This window comes from Sesamum indicum, linkage group LG15 (genome assembly GCF_000512975.1).
Source record: "Sesamum indicum cultivar Zhongzhi No. 13 linkage group LG15, S_indicum_v1.0, whole genome shotgun sequence".
NCBI lineage: Eukaryota > Viridiplantae > Streptophyta > Magnoliopsida > Lamiales > Pedaliaceae > Sesamum > Sesamum indicum.
In genome coordinates this window covers 8,214,200-8,237,167 of record NC_026159.1, presented here as the reverse complement: position 1 = coordinate 8,237,167, position 22,968 = coordinate 8,214,200, and the positions used below count along the sequence as shown (strand labels likewise).

Here is a 22,968-nt window from a genome sequence, read left to right as displayed (position 1 = left end):
AATGCAATTTTTGAAGTTAAATAGTAACTCAAACAAGTATGAATAATAATGCATTCGATTCAATTTGGCTTGTCCGTAACCCTACTTCAAAGATATTTTTAAGTGCTTATAAAAGGGTTAAATGCACTTTACCTTCCTGTGAAATTAAAAAAATTAGAAAAACCCCATACAAAAAAAGAAGATACAAAAAAGCTCCCTATCATTTAAAAAATAATGCAAAAAACCCCCCTCTAAATTATGAGTAATTTGACTGATATTTTAATGAAATTTTGATAATAAGCTCTCCCTTTGACACATTAGCCAAAATTCATATGGTTTTGCTTAATTATAAAATGAGTTGCTTGATTCAAATATAATTGGATTAAATGTTACTTATCCTCCTGTGACGTGTGAAATAAACAAAAGAATCCCTGTAAAAAATATAACGAATTAAACCCACTATATTTTGAGAAATAATCAAATTATCCCCTTATTAATGGTTTAGATAGGGGGATAATTTTCTTAATTTTCCAAAACACAGAGGGTGAATTGCATTTTTCCTCAATGTAATTTAATAGAAGGGCTGTATTTGTAAAATTTTACTTCTATACAGAAAATGTACTTATAATTACAACTATAATCTCAAAAATTACTTACAATTTTACATAGGAAAAGAATTCTTTGTATAATTTTTAAAAGTGTTGATGCACCCTATTGCTGGTGTTTAAATTGTGTGAAGTAGTTGCCAGCGGAACAGGTTTTGGTCAAAACTATGGTACTCGAACAGTGGGGAACTTAGCCACCCTTAATAATTACCACTAATCCACATTAACAAAGTCTGGTTTGAAGACAAAATTTAAATAAACGTGATGATTAATTATTAATTAGGTAGGGTTCGGTCAAAAGTCTGCAATAAGCAAAATGATGCCCAGCCCTGACTTTGGCTCCATAAAACTTTAATTTCCCTTTCGGATAATTAAACCCCTTTTATGAGATTTGGTATAATTACACATAAATTTTTCACAGTTTGAAAAATTATCTAGTAATTTTGATGTTTGCTTTCATTTAACAAATAAGTTTCTTGCTTAGTAAAAATTCGTCAATTTTACTGATACTAACAAAAAACGTCAATGACAATTATTTATCTTCAATTGATTTATTACTGACTTATTGCATGTCAAATAATTTTTATCCGATTAAACTACCTTATAATGGTGAAGATATACCCCCTCACATGCATTAACGCGTGAAGACGTATGAGGGTAATTTGGTCATCAAAATATTTATTTGACCTGCAATAAATCAATAATAATTAAGTCAATTAGAGGTAAATATATATAGATTTTTTTAAAATATTTTTATTAACATCAGCAAATTCGATAAATTTTAACTAACGGAAAGACTTATTTGTTAGACGGATTCAAATCTCAAGAATGCTAAATATATTTTTTCAAACCATAGAAAATCTATATGTAATTACACCAAACTTTAGAGTAGAGGAGTATAATCATCCCTTTTCTTTATGTATGCATTTGCACACAAATTTTTGTTCTTTTAGTGAATGTAAATTATATGGTAATTATATACACTAACAAATAATCTTTTAAGTATATAATATATAAAAAGGTAAATTTACAATGAATTATTCTGATACTTATAAATACCTTATTGTTATTTGAAAAATTACGTAACAATACCCTCTTATTTTAATTACCAACCAACTATAAACAAAGAAAAAGACCACATAGATAAAAAAATAATAATAATAATGGAGAAAATTGGAAATAATAGGATAAAAGTACACTAATTAACCCATCTTCAACTATGAAAATTTGCCACTGAAGCCTACTTGATGCATCTGCATAAATTTATTTTCTTAGTTATTTTTATTTAATTTGATGTGGAAAAATAAAAATAAAATGAATAACTGAAAATAAAACTAATTAATGATATGAAATTAACTTTAAATGCTTGTAAATAAGATTTAAATTATTAATAAAAACTAATTAATTAGAAAAGATGATTACTGGTCAAATAAATAAGATACATTTAAAGCCATTTCAAGTATTTCATATTTTGTCGATTATGATAGTTATTCTAGAAGTATCTCCTTAATAAATCGTACAGATGGTTGTATATATAATTACACGATTAATTAAATGAAAAGAATATATAGTAATCGACTTTAATTACCCAAATGCGTATATTCTCCAACATCATATTCTTTTTAAAAATTAAAAATTAAAAATTAAAAATACGTTTTTTGACCTTATTATTTTTGGAACATTATTTTATTTTTTTATTTTTTCATAAAATTATCATTAAATATTCAATATAGATTTCAACCATATTATGTTTGTAATCTTTTTATTGTAAATATATTATATATAGGGAAAAGTATTATTTTAGTCCGCCAAGTATGCCTAATTTTAATTTTAGTCCGATAACGATGTCCATTTTTTTTAGATCTAGTAATTTACGAAATTGCTTAATTTTAGTCCTTTGGCAGATTTTTGAACAATTTTACCCCTATGAATGCATATGGACTAAAACTACCTTTCAAAAGTTGCATAAGGGTAAAATTGTCCGAAAATCTGCCAAAGGATTAAAAGTAAGCAATTTCGTAAGTTATTGATTCTAAACAAAAATAGACATAATTATCGAATTAAAATTAAAATTAGACATACTTAACGGACTAAAATAGTATTTTTTCCTTATATATATACAAACGCATCGAATATGTATGAACCGGTGAGTACATACAAAAATTATGAATACGAACAAGAATACATATACTAAAGGCCAAAGTAGAAATGATGAGTTTTGGGATGGGTTAGGCGGGGAGTTGGCGTGGAGAGCATGGGTTGTAGTTTGTTTCTGGAGTCACAACCCTCCAAATGGGGTGACACTCATACATGCATTTTTCTCGTTTCTGGGAAAATTCTACGGTAAATTATAACGGAGCTCTTTTAAATTTAATATAATTATAAAAAAGATTTTATTGTTTGAAAATATCTTTTTAAAATTATAAATATTGTAACAAATATTTTATTATGATAGTCCATTGTTGGGGGTATTTATAATTTTTCAAATAATAAGGGGGTATTTGTAATTTTTCGGACAACGAGGGAATATTTATAATTATGATAAATTTTAGAGGAGCCCGTTGTAATTGATACTAAATCTTACTCAAATTAGATTTGAATAAGCTCAAATAATCACATAATAAGAATGATACACTTTTATATATGCTTGATCACTCTCTTTGAATTGTATATTAATTATATTATGAGTGTATTATGCTTGTTGTATATTTAATTCAGATCCGACCAAATTCAATTTATAATTAGCTATAAAAATATTAAGTTCATAACAATATTTCCGTACTTGAAATATTAGTATATACAATTATGTTTTGAATAAATGATAATAAGTATTTTAATTGATAACGAGACTATTTAATTTTATTAATTGTAATTCACTTTCTAACTTTAATAATACTATTAAATAAAAGAATATTCACGAAATTAAATTTTGCATTTCATATTCTCTAATAATTATATTTAATTACCTTGAATCAAATCAATTAATATGAAAATAAAATTAATTAGTCAAAGCTCCTTATTTTAGATATTCTTCTAAGAAATTCCAGTTCAATAAATTTGATCAATTTTTATTTGTAGGTTTGTTATAATTCTTTGCTATTTTTAAATTTAATTTTTTTTTGTGATATTATAACCTAGTTAGAACCCATTCTTTTTAATTTTTTCAATAATATTTCTCATTTAATAAAATTGATGGTTTTTATTCAAAATTAAATTTTGATATTTATTTGTTATTATATATGTAGAGATAGATATATTTAAGTTTAGATCAATACTTTATATGTCATTCATGATTTATTTATTTTATATTTTCATGTGCCACAGTAAATAAATTTTTTCTTAAAATATTTAAGATTTCTTTTACCAAAGTAATTGCATTTTGATATTATTTGTGAATTTACTTTTCAGTTGGATATATTATTCATCTCTAAATATGTTTCTATTAGCGCTAAAAAAGAAAAGCTTTGTTGAGATGGAATTTGTGACAAAAAGTTTGTCCCTAATAGGATTTCCGAGGGAACTTCTGATGATTATGGGACAAAAGAGACTGCCTCAAAAAGTAGAGTAGGAAAATTCCGTCTTAGGAAAAAAATAATGTTTCATTTGGAATAGAATTTGGGACAAAAATTGAGGATTTTCAATGGATTTTGCACAAAAAAAATCTTATATATTGTCGTCGGAAGTTAGTTGAAAAGTTTGTCTAACAATTAGTCGGAAAATTGTGATGGAAACATCGTTGGAAACCGTATCAAATTACTTTGAGAATTGAAATGCATTTGGGACGGAACTTGTGACGGAATTGGTTGCAATACCGTCCTAGAATATATCAACTATCGTCTCAAAAAATCCGTTCCAAAATAGTATGAGACTTAATATGCGATTAGGATGACATTTCTATGGTTATTGTCTCAAAGTTTATCCCAAATATTTATTAGATTTTTTTAAAAAAATTGTTTTAATTTTTATTTTATTAATATTTTATAAAAATAATTTTTTTTGGGATAATAAATTTTCCAATTAAATCATAATTAATTAAAAAAAGTTAATACTATCATTTTACAAAGTAATAAATTAAAATTTAAAAAAAATTCTAATCTAATGGCTCTGGCTGCAGCTCATACACCAGCTCGAGGTCTGCAGCATTCTCGGGTACCAGTTGCATTGCTTCCCTCGGCTGGGGCACCTACTACACCTCGTGGAATATCTGTGGCATCTCTATCCTTTTGTACAACGCATTCAAGACCAATACTTATTTATCGAGCTTGAATTTGAGGCCAGGATCAGTCTGCGATGGGCGAGTACTAGACGAAGATGGTCGGACATGCCGACCATGACTCAGAGGCAGTGGAGCAAACCCTTGAATAATACCTATAAGGCTTAGATATATTTATGGTTATGTAATTTTGGCACTTTGGTATATATTTTTATCTTTTCTCTTTCTCGAGTTGTAAAATAGTCTTTTATATTTTTTGGCATTTCGCGATTTTGGTCATTTTAGTTCCAGATTTTTGCAAAAGTTTTCGAATAAATCATGTGCTCCTTGTGGTTTGACCTTTTAATCCTTTATAACTTTTATTTATAAATTATGTAATATAAAAATATTTATAATTAACTGAATATCTACAAATAAATAATTTATGTTAAAAAGTACATATAAATATGTAATGCATATAATATTATGGAAAAGTTATGTTATACAGCTATTAAATTTTTATTCAATTATATATCCACATAATAAACATTACTAAAAAAATTGTAGAAAATTATATATTAATTATAATACAAAATTTGTATAGTTTACAGTGTATATATATGATCAATTTAATATTTTAAAATTTTATTAATGATTATTTTTTACAAAAAGTTCGATATGTATAACAACACAAATACAATTACACAAATATTTTACCAGTTATGTAAAAAATATAAGGATTGTAAATTTTGTAGAGTTTAATTAAACAGATTCTATGCTCAGTATAAAAATCATATATTTTGGGTACTATTTGTTTTAAATAAATTTTTTATAATAATTCAAATTATATTTAGGGGAATGATTATAATAAACATATTTTAAGGGTGTAAATCAATAAGGGCATTTTCTTCATAAAATAATTGATTATATCATAAGGGGCTATTTTACTGCATTTTATCGTTTAGGGGTGCAAATGCACTTTATGTATAGTTTAGAAATGCAACAATGTATTTAACTCTAACTTTAAATACAAAGGATTTTTAATTTTAAATTTGAATTATTTTATGTTGAATTGAAGTCATTTAATATTTTTTATCCAAATTCTGCCCTCAAATCTGAATCGTCAACCCAATGTAGAGAATTCTCTGTTTACAATTATATCCCTTTCGTAAGGGTTCGGTGCTAACCTCAGCAAAAATAATATAAACTTCTGATTTTACGCTCCACCCATTAGTTTATATGATTTATTGACACTAAACTATGCTGGGCCTCATTGACAATAAAAATAAAAGTTTATATGAGGTTTTGTGTTGACGTCAATATTTTTTTTTCAAATCATAATAGAAGAAAATAATTGTTTAGGGAGAAATTTTGAAGGTGGTGCAAGTATTATATTTTTTTTTATTTCTTTTAATATGCATATGTTCGTACGTAAAAAACTTTCTTTAAGTAAAATAGATAATGTGATTGTTGTACACATTATATGCGTACATTAAATAAAACTGAATATGTAATAGAATTTGAAATATAAAATCAAGCCCATTTTTTTATTATGGGGCATCAGCTCGAAAAATTATTTTTTTCGTTCTTTAATTTTATCTTTTATTAGATTTAGTCCTGTAATTAAGTATGTCTATTAACTAATTAGTCCTATAAATTTGCAAAATGATGACAAATATATAGTCCTCTGGTGGTTGGGAATTTGTATTTTTGCCCGAAAAAGGTGATATGTCAGCTGAGTTGTATATTTTTTTTGGGATTTTAATATATATTATGTGGTCTTGAACATGACTTGAAAGCCATGTAGGAAATGTTTTCGATGGAAGAAACCTCCTTTTTTCCTCCAAAACTCATTACACATGGAGAGCACAACTGGAAAAGTGATCGGACAATTCAGCAAAATTTGTCACGCATACAATTTCCGGCATAAATTTAAAAAGTTGCTAGAAAATTTACGAGAAAACCCTAAATCGGACTTAATTTCATCATTTTGCATACTTACAGGACTAATTAGTTAATAAACTATATATGTACAGGACTAAATCTAAAAATAAATAAAAATCAAAGGATGAAAAAAATAATTTTCCGAGCCCCAGCTTAAAAAATGCACAATATTTTCTCCAACACAAAATTAAAAGAAAAAAAAAAGATGGAGGAAGCGACACGTATATATTCATGGTACGTACGCTCACTGTGCATCAACAAGAAAGTTCTTACCAAGTTGTTTTCAAGGAATTGTGAGGGTCTGAAATGGCAGTGTGGCTCTCATTTGTTCTTCTGTTTTCCCAATTTCCCCTTTGCCCTTCACTTTCATTTATCTTTAGGTACATGCCCACCCTCCATTTTGCCTCATCCCCATTACATCATCTGCTTTACTTTGTCTGTTACAACATTACCTACCCCCCTCCCCCACCCCCACCCCCCACCAAAAAAATCAATCCAACCCACCCTGAGCCCCTGTCTAATCACTTAAGATAAAATGCAATTTAGTCCCACAAATATGGGGCGACAATTCTAGTATTTTACTATTTCGTTTTGATAATTTTATCCTATAATTTTAAAAATTTTATATATTAAGGAAAAAAATAATAAAAATTTGCTAAAACGGCTTGTAAGTGCACGTAACATGCACGTGACCTACTTAATTTGGTCCACTTTTTTTTGGTATTTTATCATTTCGATTATTTTTATCCTTAATGTGACGAAATTTTTTAAATTATAAGACAAATTGATTTGTAGAAGACAAATATTGCCACAATCTTTTTCCATTACTTTGAACATGGGTTAAATATATATATATATATATATATATAGGAGTAAAATACATTTATACTTAATTGAATTTTGATCTAATTACAAACACATTCCTATTAGCTAGACTGAAAATTACAATTAAAAATATTTAAAATTCTTGCTGGCTCTTTTAGAACATAATGGACAAAGAATATTAAATAAAATTTGGCAAAAAATGTTTGAGATAGATAATAATATTTTGTATTCATTTTGTTTTTTTTTTTCATATCTCGCTATCATCTCCATTATTCATTATACCCAGCCTTCTTTTTACTTTGTTGTTGCTGACAATCTTCATTTTAAAGCAGTAAAAACAACCATCGAAGTTGGACGAAAAATGCTTTACCTAAAATTTGACTGAAAGGGCCTTTCAGTTTAAAAAAAAAATAATAAAAATCATACGTACATCAAAGTAAAATTTTATGAGGGGTGTTAATTTTTGAAATACTTGTATAAAATTCACCTAAACCATATGGAATGAAGTTACAGGTATTTAAAATAGAACAAACCTTAAGTGGGATAATAGTAACTTTCAATATAACAGGGGTATATTAATAATTAGGCAAAATTTTAGGTGGTGTAAATGCAATTTTACACCGTGTATATATATATATATATAAATAAATCTAGTCCTCTTTCTAGTGAGATCTGCTCTCTCTCCTCTCTCTTACATCTACACCTATAGCCTATGTTGTTTTTCTTCTTGATGAAGATCACAAGAGCCCATCAACATCCTCTCATTTTCCATCAACCCCATGCATGAAACCAATGAATTCACATCAGTATCTTTGCCTCTGCAAACGGAAACTGAACAACTAAGATTTCCCTCTGTCAATTACTTCGCTACCTGTGTATTTCTTCTTGACCTAGGGTTTAATCACCTCTCTCTCACATGATGTCACCTCAGGACAACAATATCATAGCAGCCAAACCCGCTGGAAAAGGTGAATCCCAGAGCTCCACCGGCCGGAAAACCTCGTCGGCGAGGCCCCAAGAACCGGCCCTCAAGTGCCCACGATGTGATTCGCCCAACACCAAGTTCTGCTACTACAACAACTACAGCCTCACGCAGCCACGGCACTTCTGCAAGACCTGCCGACGGTACTGGACCAAAGGAGGCGCCCTCCGCAACGTGCCGATAGGTGGCGGCTGCCGGAAAAGCAAAAAAATAAAGCCTTCTCCGGCGGCCGGGAACTCATCAAATGATCACTCAGCCGATGTTGGGGGGCTGAAGTTCTTTCAGGGCCTCTCGCCGGCCATGGATTTTCAGCTTGGTGGGCTTCAATCACCAAGCAGTGGCGTTCTGAATCAGTTCGCGTTGGCTTTCGGGCCGGGCTTATCAAGAACTTCAGGTGGAATTTCTTCAAGCCCTAATTCAGGAATCTCCTCTCCTCTAATGGGCTTCAGCTCTTCTTTTCCCCTATCGTCTGCACTCAAACAAGGAGATCACAGCACTCAATTATCAGGGTTTCATCAAGAACTGGGAGCCATGAATTTTCACAGCAGCAGCAACAATCTTGCAATATCTTCAATCGAGTGCTTGAGCTCTATCAACCAAGAGCTTCACTGGAAACTACAGCAACAAAGGCTAGCAATGCTGTTTGTCAATGGAGATAATCACCACAAACTAAGCAGCACCATGATCCCAGCTGCAACAATTGAGCCTCTAATTATTCAGAGACAGCAGCCAATTACGTTTCAGAACCTGGAAAATTCAATCCCAGAATCTTGTCTAATTGGGACATCATCAAGAAAAGATGGCACTGAGTGGTTCTTCGACAATTCTTATGCAAATGTGGCTCCGACCCCGGCAACCAGCAGCAGCAACAATGTGAACGAGAACGCCAGCAACTGGAGTGGGATTCAGGGTTGGAGTGAATTGACTCAGTTTGATGAGAAGATAGTGTAGAAAATAATTATGTGATCAGTCTCTTGATTCCCCTTATGTCGTCCGGATGAGATCAAGATGGAGAAAGAATTAAGAGTTCAAAAGCAAGAGAAGTTGCTTTTGTAGTTTTTATATGACTAGGATTAATTAAAGCTGATTAATACTGTACAATTAATCAAGAAAAGTGTGTTAATTTGTATTTATTCATGATTGTGTCTTTACATTTGATTGCCAGCTTTAGTACTTTTTTCCTATGTCTACATTTTTCTTTGTTCTTTCTTCATTGTAATGTTTACAATTCTCATATGAAATTCTCGAGCGGATTAATGCAACACAGTCGATTCATTCATAAACCAACAGTGAAAGAAGCTATTAATTGCTTTGAAAAGCTCTATGTAATGCTTCTTGTCTTCTCTATTCTTGCTTAATTCAATCTCTTTGGAACTGATGATGATGAATTTTGGACAGTTGTGGAGTTAATGGCATGTGTATGTATATATATATCTTTGATTTGTTTGATGTTGAGTCAGTGCAGACAGAACTCATCCTCACTGTCTCAATGTCTCTCTCTATCAGGTAACTAAAACTCTGAGACTTTGATCAGCTTCTGACAACATATACAAGCAGTACATGTAACAGAAAATCACAGTAGCCGATGAAGGAAGACACAGACACACACACACACATATATATATATATATATAGGCTCTCTCTCAATACCTATGCTTCTGCAAACCATAAAGCTTATGGGCCTGATCTGATTCTTGCACCCTCTCCCACACACACAGTGCACACAGTGGGAAATAAGGGCTCTCTTTTACACACAGTACACACAGTGGGAAGGGCTTTCTTGTATATAATAATTAGTTGGAAGATGGTGTGACTTTGGGGGGTGTCTGGAAAAGTTGGGGCTTGAAAAGTGCAAATTGAATGAATAAGGGAGAAAGATTGCAACAATAAGGCATGCATAGAGTTAGTCCTTTGGCAATGGAGAATTGTCATTGTTTCAAGCTTTTGAGTGTCTTGGACAGTGAGCCCCTCTCCTCTATGTTGATTTGCCATTTCAAAATTCTAATTGAGTTCATTCATTTGAGGTTGCTTTGATCATGATTTTCCATCATCTGTTTTTCTTTTTTTCATTTTTTTAAAAATTTAATATAATTCCACTTTATATTTTAATTATAGATGCACTCTATATGTATATATATTTATCTATTAATTTGTGTTCCGAATGAAAATACAATTTCTAGTGCCGTATTAGTTCTTTTTTCAATAATTATTTCTGGAATTAAATTTCATTCAACCATGTTCTTGGATCTTATTCTTTAAGTAGAATATATAGAAGATTTCAAATTTAATTTCTTTTGTGCTTTAATTTGGTACGAAAAGGCCATCAAATTGTTAGCACCGAGCGAGGACTTCAACCCAATTTTGGTATGTTTAATTTCTTCCATATATATATATATATTCGGTCATAATTCAATTTGATAGTTTATACACATAAACTATATATTTAAAAAATAAAAATTAAGTTAACACAATTAGTATGCAAAATACAAAATAAAATAATTCACAATTTTATACTAGGAGAAATAATATTTTTGGTCCAATATGCTAGGTCCATTTCACTTTTGATCTCATTCATTATAAAATTAGTATTTTTGGTTCCGCAACGTATAAAAATTAGTACTTTTGGTCTTAATAAACTCTTTTGTCTACAATTTAATGATGTAAAGCACGTGTCTAGCATGTGATCGTTAAGTCTTTTTGGTTGGAGAGAAAATTAGTTTGTTTTTCAACTTGGAACCATTTTTGGGGTAAAATATAACTATATTTGAGGGGGATAAATAAATCTTGAAGAAAATTAGTGCAAAAAAAAAAAAAAATAGCAATTTCTCTCTTTTCTCATAAAAATTGAATCTTATCCTTCCCATATTTTTATAGATTGAAACCAAGTAGAAACAATGCAAAGAATCATGTCTTCTACAAGTGAATCAAGTAGGCCAAATGAAGCACTCATATGCTTCTATTGAAAAAATGGCCAATTTTTCTTCCAACAAAAAGTACTTAAGAGCAACGTATTAGGTACGTGGCCTACATCATTAAATTGTAGATGAAAAAGTGCATGAGGACAAAAAATATTAATTTTTATAAGTTATGAGACTAAAAGTATTAATTCCATAATAAATAGGACCAAAAGTGACATGAACCGAACTTGGAGACTAAAAATAATGCTATTTCCCCTGTTACACTACCATGCATGCAATTATAAGGTAACTATTTGTTGAGAATTTACTGTAGGAATGATATATCATTATGTGAAAAACAATTAAATGCTATCTCCAAATGCTAATTACTATTTTAATTATGAAACAAGATCAATCGTCCTACGTACGTTTTATATATTTAATTTTTTTTTGGAGAAATTAAAAGTACTGTATATTAATGGCTAATTTGGTCTTTTACATGCAATATTTAATTGGAAAAGCTTTAAATATTAGCTATTAATCCATTAAAATTATTATTTATAATATATATCCTTTAGTTTAACAAAATTAGAAGATATGGAAATAAAAAGCGAAAACTCGCTAAAAACATATTTCGTTGCTCTTACTTAACTTGTTTATTTATGCAATAAATTGAAAACCAAAAATTACCGAGCCATATACATATATAAGGGTTACTCACACTTAAATTTCTTTTAAAAATGCGAAATTATATTTTTTTCTCAAAAATTTTTGAAACTACACTTAAACCCCGTTCGAAAATTTTCCATTTACACCAAATCCCTTTTTATTAGAGTTTGAAAGAAAAATGCTGACGCCAGAAAAAAAATTGCATAAATTTTTTATTTTGCCACTCATTTAGCATTTTCATGTATATATTTGTATTTGTAAAGGAATAAATGTAATATATATATATATATATATGTATATATATATGGAGTGATGTTAACATTATTACATATTGTTCCATATAAGTACAAAATTATTACATATGAGAATATTGAATGAGGGATAAAATTAAAAATTTATATACATTTTTGCTACATCAGCGTTTTTTCTTCCAAACCCTAATGAAAGAGAGATAGATATAAATAGTGAGTATTCAGAAGAAGTGTAAATATAATTCCAAAACTTCATTGAGGGAAATGTAATTTGATATTTTCATAGGGACTCTAAGAATAATTAACCTTATATATAATATCTATTTCAATTTTTGGCAGACCACACACAGATACATCGAGGTATATACAAAGTTAATTGTGATTTTATTCCCGTAATTTGCTTATTGTGTGCAATAAGTGTCTCACCCTAAAATTGTTTATGGAATAGCCATGTCTGCTGATAAATTGAGCTCAATGGTGCTGATGGGGATCTTGCGGTTGTCCTCATGCCAATTTTTGAAGGTCAAATGTTCTTCAAGTGAGAACTCCTCTGGTAAGGCCTGCGGAAGCGGTTTATCCATGACTTAAGTCTGATGATTCCCAAAATTGAGGACAATCTACATATTTCGTAGCCAATCATTGTACTTAGTTCCATCAAATTTATTAATCTCAAAGATGGTAATAAGTTGATTCTTAGACATTTTCTACATTCAAAATGTAAAGTAGAAAACTAAGCAGATTGTTCAAGTTAAGACTTGGTCTTTTGGTCATTAACCCCTCCCACTATTTCTTCAAAAGCCCACCACTCTAAAGTGAGGTAAAAACCATTTCTTAGTGGATTTGGGATCTGCAAGAGCAATTTATCATGCTCTGCTTTTATGATTCATATGGCAAACATCATTCTCATCCAATGAGATTCCCAAGATGTTTTGTCTCACCTTTTCATATGATCTCCAAGACTCCAAGTGAATCATACTACTCAATGTTAGGCCAACCCATCAATCAAATCACATCTGAGTTGTCGCCCCACATAACTCGTTTGAATAGAGCATGTTCCTTTAATCACAAAAATGATACAACTTATTTATATTCAAAATGTGCCATGACTGGTGAGATCATATTTGGATAGTGGTTGCTTCTTCACCACATTACTGTGGATGAAAGGCTTGAACAGATCCAAACAGTGAACGGTAGCATTGCACGTGTTCCTTCCCTTAGCTCTTTTGCTATGTGAGTTAACAATTTAGAATAAGAGTTAACATCTTATAAAGCTCCAAAAACATCTATTAAAATGTATAACTATATATAAGAGTAAATCAAGGATCTTTTATCATACTTGTCAGTATTACACACTAATGTCAGAACCCATGTCTATATTATTTGTGGACCCCATTTAAATTATAATCTTAAATTTTTATTTTTAATTTGAAAAGAACACGTGCCGATTAACTCATTGCTGGGACATGAGTATGTGAAGTAAAACTGTTAGAATATCAAAACCGACTTATAACATGTCTTAGGTTACAGATGAAGGGATTTGGATCTAAGGAAGAATTTCAAACAACTCTCTATCAAAAAAGAATTTAAACAATATTCAACAAAATATAGTTCGAAATCAGAGTTAAAGATTTCAAATCATTTGAATTTAAAATGATCCAAATAAATTCAAAGATGTATTATCATTATTTTTAAGAATTTAAAGTCCATAATTCCAAATACATTTTAATTAATCCAAATGCACCCTTAAAAGATGTTTAGCTAAACACCCACTAAATACGTATAATTTTCTCCCATACCGTATTCAAGTACCTCTGCTGTATAAATTCAGCTGAAACAAAAGTGGAAAGCAGGGATGAAGAACTAGGTCTACCAACTACCAGTGCAAAAAACGTGTTTTCGCCGTGAATCAAGAGGAAACTGCTTCGCTAGCTTGCCGACCAGCTCTGGTTTCAGGAAGATCAGTGTGTCTCTCGTGAGGGTGGGGGTGGGGTGGGGGGCGTGTGTGTGGATTTCCCGTGAGAGCTAACCATACACACACTAGTGTCCCCAACATCTTCTTATCTTTCTTCGCACGGGCCTTTTTGTTTGTTTATGTGTGTGTATTTCTTCTTCTACTACTACTTTCATGTTGGTGTAATTCCGTACTATTAGCTTTGTCTTGGATGAACTAGCCTATGCTATTGTACGCATACAATAGACTAGTCTTGTTTGTACTAACAATGGTGAACAGTACTTGCGTAGTCGTAATTAATTAATATTTATTACAATATTTTACTATTAACATTACAAAAAGATTACTATTGGCTACAATATTAACGGCTATGGCTAAAATCATGGTAAATGACTATTTTAAATAAAATTGATGCAAAAGACTAGCTTTTCCACCATTAACAATTTATTTACCACGAATAAGAGCAATGGTCAAAACATTTGCTATGACAAATGTTTTGGCCCCCTTCGCAAAAACCATGACCAGCAACCGCTGTGTAGCCGTAGTCAATAACTATTTGCTACGACTATTTATTATTAACCATGACAATTAACAGTAGTTAAATGTTATAATTATATATGAGAATTAATCATAATGAAAAGTTATAAATTTTTTCTAGTGATCGCCACCCAAGTGTTAAACTTTATAGTAACACTATTATGAGCTAGAGGGTGTTGGGGTAAGCTGATTAATAAAATCTTATAAGTTGATATATTTTATAAGACATATTTGGAATTTAGAAGATGATAGATTTTTTTTAAAAAAAATATATATTATTTGAGTGTTGGATATAATATATATATAAGATTATGGAATTTATATAATATGTTCTAAATTTGTAATTAATTTAAAAAATTATTGAATTAAGATGGTATTTGAGTGTCTTTATAAGTTTTCTAAATATTTTATATATAGAATGTTATATAAAATACTAAAAAGGTATAGCTTAGAAGTTCAATTTTTGGAAAAAGTAAAAACAGTTTCTAAATTATTCTTAAGATATACATCTTATAAGATAATTTTAAATCCTATAAGACATTATAAGCATCTTATAAGCTTTTTGAAATATTTTATAAGATACTTTAAAAAATTTATAAGATCACCCAAATACTATTTTGAATCCTACTTTAAAAATAAGTTCTTAAATATTTGGACAAATAAGATGTTAGAGTGTATGGCGTATATCTATACTAATATAAAAAGAAAAGGAGTTGCATACTTCCAAATGGCTATTAATGACATCGTCGCACTAGTTTTTTATAAAGTAAAAAATGCCCTTCAACAAATAATAACTAACTTATTCAACTTTCCAAATTATGCATTAAATAATAAATTAATTTTCTTTTCTTTTATTTATTTTTTATATAATATATTAATTTCTATTTTACTCTTATTTATAATATATTTTAAAGCGTAAAAAATAATTTATTATATGTATATAGAAACGGCGTCCGCAACGATCAATATATATATATATATATATATACAATAAAACCTCTATAAATTAATACTCTATAAATTAATAAACTCTCTAAAATAATAAAATCTTCCGGTCCCGACTTGGGCCTTTGTAAAAAATCATCAAATTCGATAAGATAATAAAATAATAATTTTTTGGAGAATTCCTTTATAAATATTAGGTCCCATTAAAACTCTAAATTAATAATTCATAAATATTAAGGTAATTTACTAAAATATGAAGTCTGTAATGCTTTACGCATTTGATCATTTATGGATGATTTTGTTGTGCCTTTTAGATGATGAGACATGGTTGGGTGTTATAAATTATTTTATTATCCTATAGAGATTTATGTAATATATGTTTCATTCATCATGCATGAATATATTTAATTGGTTATAATAGTTATTTAAGTGCAACGAATTACTGTAAACATGTATATTTAAGTAATTTCAATAAATTGATACATGTGTCTATAAATATAATAGTTAATTGTATACAATAAATTGATATTATACATGAATATATTTAATTAGTTATAAAAAATTGATTGATGCATGAATATAATCAATGAAACATATATGAATTCATTTATTTTCAATACATATGTACTAAATTTGCTGAATTTAAAAGGTCTCTCTTTTAATTAATAAAATATTAATTTATCGATAAATTAATATCTCTCTAAATTAATAAAATTTCATGGTCCCAAGGTTATTAATTTATAGAGGTTTTACTGTATATAAGAAGCTCTTCATGTCATAATAACCAACTCAAGATGCATAGCGGCTCGATTCATGATTGATATGGCCCAATAAAGAACAACCTGATTCAACCCAGAACTGGTTGGGATGGGGTGGTCCTAGGCCGCTCTCAAGTACTGATATCTAGGACGATCCAACCTAGTGGTCAGCACTGCCTGATTCGGGCCAATATACTGGGCCAATATTTTTAATAATGCATAACATGTAATTTTTATTTTATTTTTTTAAATTGATTATACTAGAAGCTTTTTCAAATTTTTGAAATTCTGAAACTCTTTAGCCCATTAATTCATAATACTCTTTGTTTATTTTTTTCAAAGTTTATTTTACGTCTTTTCTGACTTGTTATTATATAGACTCATTATTGTATGTCTGTTAGTAAATGATTATAGAAGCTACGCAGTTTTAACTATTCTTTTTAGTTATAAATTTTTTATATGATTTAAATTATTATTTATTTATTCCATAAAATAATCATAAATTTAAATAATTATTAAAAGGATACCTCAATTTCATAACAAGATAAAAACCATAAGCCCAACCGAGCCTAGCTCAGGATTGGGTTGAGTCTGGACCGGGCCCCCACATGATTGGTATATGGATCGGGCCTTAATTTTAAAAATGGACTCTATTGGGCCCCTTCGTGTTGCTCCTAGTATTATCAACATATATATTACCACATTCTTGTTGTCGTAAAAAATCCACCGTAATCTAATGTTTCCAACAAAATTTACGATAGTATTTTCTTATTACATCCTTGTCATTAAATATTAGGTCGCGATTAAGTTTTAGGACGATTGTTATTGTCCGTTGCAATTAATATATTTTTTAAGTGGTATTTAACTTGAAAACTACTTCTAACTCATTCTTGTTTTTGGTCAAAAAAAAAAGAACTAACTTATTTTGATTGGTAAAAGAAAAAGAAAGTCATTGATATAAGTGTCGAATAAAAAAAGAAGCCTAAACTGAAACTCGTTTTTGTTCGAACTATGTCAAATAATTTTGTGAAGGGAACGTATCAACGTTTTGCAGCACCAAATTAAGTAAGAGGTCTTATTAAATGAAAACAAGGATGATTAATTAGTTCTCATTATTCCACATCTCAATAACATGTCCCCACAATTTTCTAAAAAGCGAGATAACAATCTCACTGTTTTTTCTAAGGATAAGTAAAAGTTATAGAAGAGACGACCAACGTAACAACTCCAAGACCAAATACCAATCTTACTCCGCCTTTAGTGTACTTGCAATGTCAATAACGAAGCGGTACTTCACATCAGATTTCAACAGACGCTCCATAGCCGTGTTCACATAATCCATAGGGATCATCTCCACATCCGGTAGTATGTTGTGTTTAGCAGCAAAATCAATCATCTCCTGCGTCTCCTTCAATCCTCCGGTTGCACTTCCGATTATAGCCCTCCTACCTGTCATCCATGATCGCGTGTTATCCAAAACGATACATTTGAACTACCCTAGAAAAGAAAAATGAAGTGGAATTGGACTTTTTACCAATAAGTAAGGGAAAAATAGGTATTTCTAGGCTTTGTGGAAGACCAACCAAGATAAGCTTCCCTTCGGCCTTCAACAAACTCACTAGCATAAAAAGGGAATGAGTTGCAGAGACCGTGTCTATGATACCGTCCAATGTGCCTATTGCGGCCTACATACACACAAACACGGTTAGTCATATCGTATCATGTCATATCATATCATTACTTCAGTAATATATCACGTCCAGAAAACTAATAACTGTGGATAAATTGATAGAATAAAATACCTGCATCTGTTCTGGGTCACTGCTAACCAAGAACTCGTCCGCACCGAGTTTTCCTATTGCTTCCTCCTTCTTATTAATAGATGTACTAATGACCGTCACCCTACACCCAAAAGCCTTAGCGAACTTCACCGCCAAATGGCCAAGTCCACCAAGACCAACAATCCCAACACTCATTCCGGGCTTGTCGAGTCCAAAGTGCCTCAATGGGCTATATGTTGTGATCCCGGCACAGAGGAGGGGAGCACCGGCATCGAGCGGAAAGTTGTCCGGCCAAAGGATGACGAAATGCTCGTCGGCCACCATGATGTCGGAGTAACCTCCCTGTGTGATGGTGCCATCGTAGTAAGGCATACTGTAGGTAAGGATCTGTTTGGCGCAGTAATTTTCAAGATCTCTATCGCACAGGTCGCATTGGCGACAAGAGCCGACCAAGCAGCCAACACCTACTTTGTTCCCCACCTTGAATTTCTTCACCTTGCTGCCTACTTCTGTCACTATTCCTACAATCTCATGCCTGTATCAAACACCACCTCTTTAGCATATCCATATGTAGGACTTCCCTTCAATATAATTTGAAATTAACATATATACACTAATTAATCAAAAAAAAAAAAAAAGAAATTAACATATATACAAGTTCCATGATATTGATCAGATAATTTCAAGTTAGGGGAAAAGTCGCACTTTTGGTTGAAAAATCATATTTTTGATCTTAGATGTGGGCTTTTTTTAATATAATCTCATTTATTACGATTTTCTTATATTGAATCCCATAGTTAAAAATATTTCAATTTTAGCTCTCACGTGCATTTTTCATCCAATAATTAATGGAGCTGTTAGGATTTTTCTTATGTTTTTCATTGATTATTGGATGTAAAATGCACGTACAACAAGAAATTAAAGCATGGACAGCTAAAATTACCACCAAACAAAAAAAAAAAAAAACAGAGTAAAATAGATAATATCATCACTAATTATACGTATTAAGTGCTAAAAGTTTTTATTGTCACAATAATAAATTTTATAATTTTTAATGGTAAAAGTCATTTTTGTAAAATTTCTCACTAGCAATAATAGTAATAGAAAAATTTTGTACAAAATTATCCCAAGAAACAATTAGTCAGGACCTAGTCACCACAAATTATTGACACTAATAGTTTATAGTGGCAAGTTTTATGCATAATTCTTGTCATTAATTATAACATAATGAAATCAAAGTTATTGTCACTAAATATATGCATAATAAAATTATTATTGATATTTTGTCACTAATATTGATTTTTGTTACGGTGTATAAGGATTCAAACTTTAGCTTTACAACAACTAATAAGTCCAGTTGAATTTTTTACTATATTATATTGATGATATCAGTATTTTTCCTTTTATCTTGTCATAGTACATATCTCTAATGTCTCAAAAGTTCATTAGATAGGAGAAAATTTTTATCCAAATCAGATTTGATCAAATCAATCACAGAACAGTTGTGATATATTTTTGCCACGTGATTATCACTTTTCTTAAACTGTCAACAAATTATGCAGCAAATTCATCATATTTATCTTATAATTAGCTCAAATTTAGCATAACCTGATCTGAATTAAAATTTCCCATGATAGATATTCAAATGGCAACATGAAACCATACAAAAACACGCACTCGATCAATTTAAGAATGGAAATACGTACCCAGGCACCATGGGAAACTGAGTGAAACCCAACTCATTCTTGGCCATGTGAAGATCTGAATGGCACACACCACAGTACAGGATTCTGAGCTGCACATCATGCTCCCCAGTAGCCCTGCACACTCACCCCAAAACAACCACCAAAAATTATGTCAATTTTAAACATATTTTAGCTTATATGAAAATAATAATAATAAGGGTATAAATTACAAATGACCTTTCTTGAGATTTGGCATAATTATGACTATTTTTTATTGTTTGAAAAATTGTAAATACCCCATGATGTTTGATGAAATTATATAATTTTTGGATGAAGGTATAAAATTGTCAACTTTGCCCTTACTGTATTTTTTTGTTTTCTTAAAAAAATTAAAAACTTATAGAAAAATCGAATGGGATGGATGAAAAAATTTTAAAAATTATAAAAAAATTATCCACTTAGTCCATAAAAAAATAATTTTTTTAAACAATAAATAAAATTATAATTATTAGACGGCCGTTAAAATTAGGAAGATATTGATAATTTTTCAAACAACGAGGGAATATTCATAATTATGCCAAATTTCAGGGGAGGTTGTTGTAATTTACCCTAAAAATAATATGATTCCTGAACTTTTATAAAGGACGAACGTCACATCTTGCGTTAGGTAGCCGTGTTTCTTCCAGTTTTTCTAAAAATCAAGGGCGTAGTGTCTGTTTTTTTTCCTTGAAGGGTTTTTGACGGAACATTGCACTTTTTGTCACATAACTTAGGGTCTCTACGTTCTTAGTCTCATTGTTTATGAAAATCTCAAAATTAATTCTGTATTTTTAAAAATTCTCACTTTATGTCCTTCCCTCGACATCCATTAAAAATTTGACAGTAAAAAGCACATCCAAGTCACATAACCGTTAAGTTTTTAATTTGAAGGAACAATTGACCCGTAATTTTTACGTACTATAATTTTATCATTAAGTTTCTAACGAGAATTGAAAAGAGGACCTAAATTGATTTTTTTAGATACGGAACTAAATCTAAGATTCTCGTGAACAATAAGACTAAAAACGTAAAGGCTAACGTATAGGAAGAAAAATGCAATTTCCCCATTTTTGTCGATTAGGAGTTATGTTGCATTTAACCTAATTCCGACTTGAAATAAGAAGTATATGTATGCAGGGACGTACGTACCTTCTGGAGAACTTGAATGGAGAAAGAATGCCAGATGTGTCTTTGGCAGCCCATCCAAAAGCCTTCACCGGGTGCTCTGTTTCGGGCGATGTCGCCATTGACAGGTTTCTACAAAGCTGAGAAATGCAAAATGACCAAAGTTGGTATTTAAAAGCAAAATATATGATTATAGGAAAAATTACATATTTGGTTACTGAACAATTCCACTAAAATAGTTTTGGCCCCCCTTCTTCACGAGTTACACTCTTGGCCCCTGAACTTATCAATTTTGAACACAATTGATCCCAATCGTAACGTCTCCGTCAAACACTAACGAATATGCGCGCATCACTACAAGAAAATAGCTTGATAGCTACGATAAAATTTGATGTTAAAGTTAGTATCGAGTCAATTAGCAAGTAAGCTTTTCGTTGTTAATTTACACTATTTAATATGTATTGTAAACAATTCGTTACCAAGTAAATTCTTGTATTAAATAATGTGATTTAGCAACGAGAATTTTACTTGCTAATTACCTTGGCGCTAATTTTTTTTTCGTTGCTATCAAGCTGTTTTCTTGTAGTGTGTGAAGTGCACGTGGATATTAAAAAGAGGGAAAAATAGACTTGTGTTTTTTTACACTGAAATCAGCTACAAATTTGGTCTAATTAATAAGAATTTTTTGATTAATAAAATGAAAAATGTATGAATTGACGAAAAAAATAGTATTTTCCTCAACAATTAATAACGTGAATACAATTAAAAAAGTTTAATATATTATATTACAAGTAAGAAAAGAATAGTTGTTGGTCACGTATTTTGGCATTCACTTGCCACCACATGGCTTCATCAACTGTCCCTACACATAACACAAACAAATAGATAAATAATAAAAGGCCTCGCGCGACCCATGCGGTGAGAGGTACATATAATATTTATAGTTATTATTCTTGTCCGAAAAAGGAATGCGATTTTGAGGTCGAATTTCATATGGTTGTCACATTCTGGAAAGGCATAGCGATTATCTTGAATTATAAGATGTAAATTTTGAGAAAAGGTATTGAAATTTTACAATTTTAAATAATGTTCTATTCAAAATATTTTAGAATTTTTCAGATATTTAAACATAAAATTTCAAAACATATATTCTAGAATTAAAAAAAAGAATCTTCTGAGGTAAAAACATAAATAAAAAAATAAATATGTTAGTTAAAATGTTGAAGAATGGGTCTAATTTCAAAATTTTTTTGCTTAAAAACATTTTGCTCTATGTTTTATTTAAACTTTTTTCTCCCACATTAATCAAGTGTTTTAAAGAAAAAAAATTGAAGATTGCAAGAAGTTTGTTATATTCACAAAAGTTATGTTTATAATTATATGTTATTATTGGTTAATTCCACAACTGTAAATATTTACAATTAAAAATAGTTATATTTTTTTAAAATTTATATGTAACTATTTTTTTTAAAAATAGTTATATTCACAAGTTGTAAATTGGGCCAATTGTCACAAATAGTAATTTATCTTTTTGTATTTTTTAAAATAAAATAATTTATTTTTTAAATATAAAATAAATTACTTTATTTATTATTGTATTTTAAAAAATAAATTAAAGTAAACTGCTAACTTTTTATATAATATAATAATTTATACATTTATAGTACTTGCATTTTTTTCTAAATTTTGAATCCAGACTCGGGTTTCAATCGAAGGGTTCCAACTCTGTCGCAAACTTATCAGTATAGTTCATTGTATTTTTTTATAATTGTATAGAAAAATATACACTATTACATTTGTATG

At 29.9% G+C, this 22,968-nt stretch overlaps 2 protein-coding genes across 2 annotated transcripts; one reads left to right on the top strand and one right to left on the bottom strand.

Moving 5' to 3' along the window:
• On the top strand, positions 8,215 to 9,793 carry LOC105178230 (dof zinc finger protein DOF5.7-like). Its single transcript, XM_011101657.2, has one exon. It carries the CDS (start codon positions 8,462 to 8,464, stop codon positions 9,476 to 9,478), a length of 1,017 nt encoding a protein of 338 aa, XP_011099959.1. The 5' UTR covers positions 8,215 to 8,461; the 3' UTR covers positions 9,479 to 9,793.
• LOC105178229 (8-hydroxygeraniol dehydrogenase) lies at positions 17,597 to 21,325 on the bottom strand. Its single transcript, XM_011101656.2, has 5 exons — positions 21,190 to 21,325; positions 20,023 to 20,136; positions 18,338 to 18,851; positions 18,070 to 18,220; positions 17,597 to 17,984 (listed from the first exon to the last, which is right to left on the bottom strand). The coding sequence occupies exons 1-5, from the start codon at positions 21,285 to 21,287 to the stop codon at positions 17,782 to 17,784; spliced, it is 1,080 nt and encodes a 359-aa protein (XP_011099958.1). The 5' UTR covers positions 21,288 to 21,325; the 3' UTR covers positions 17,597 to 17,781.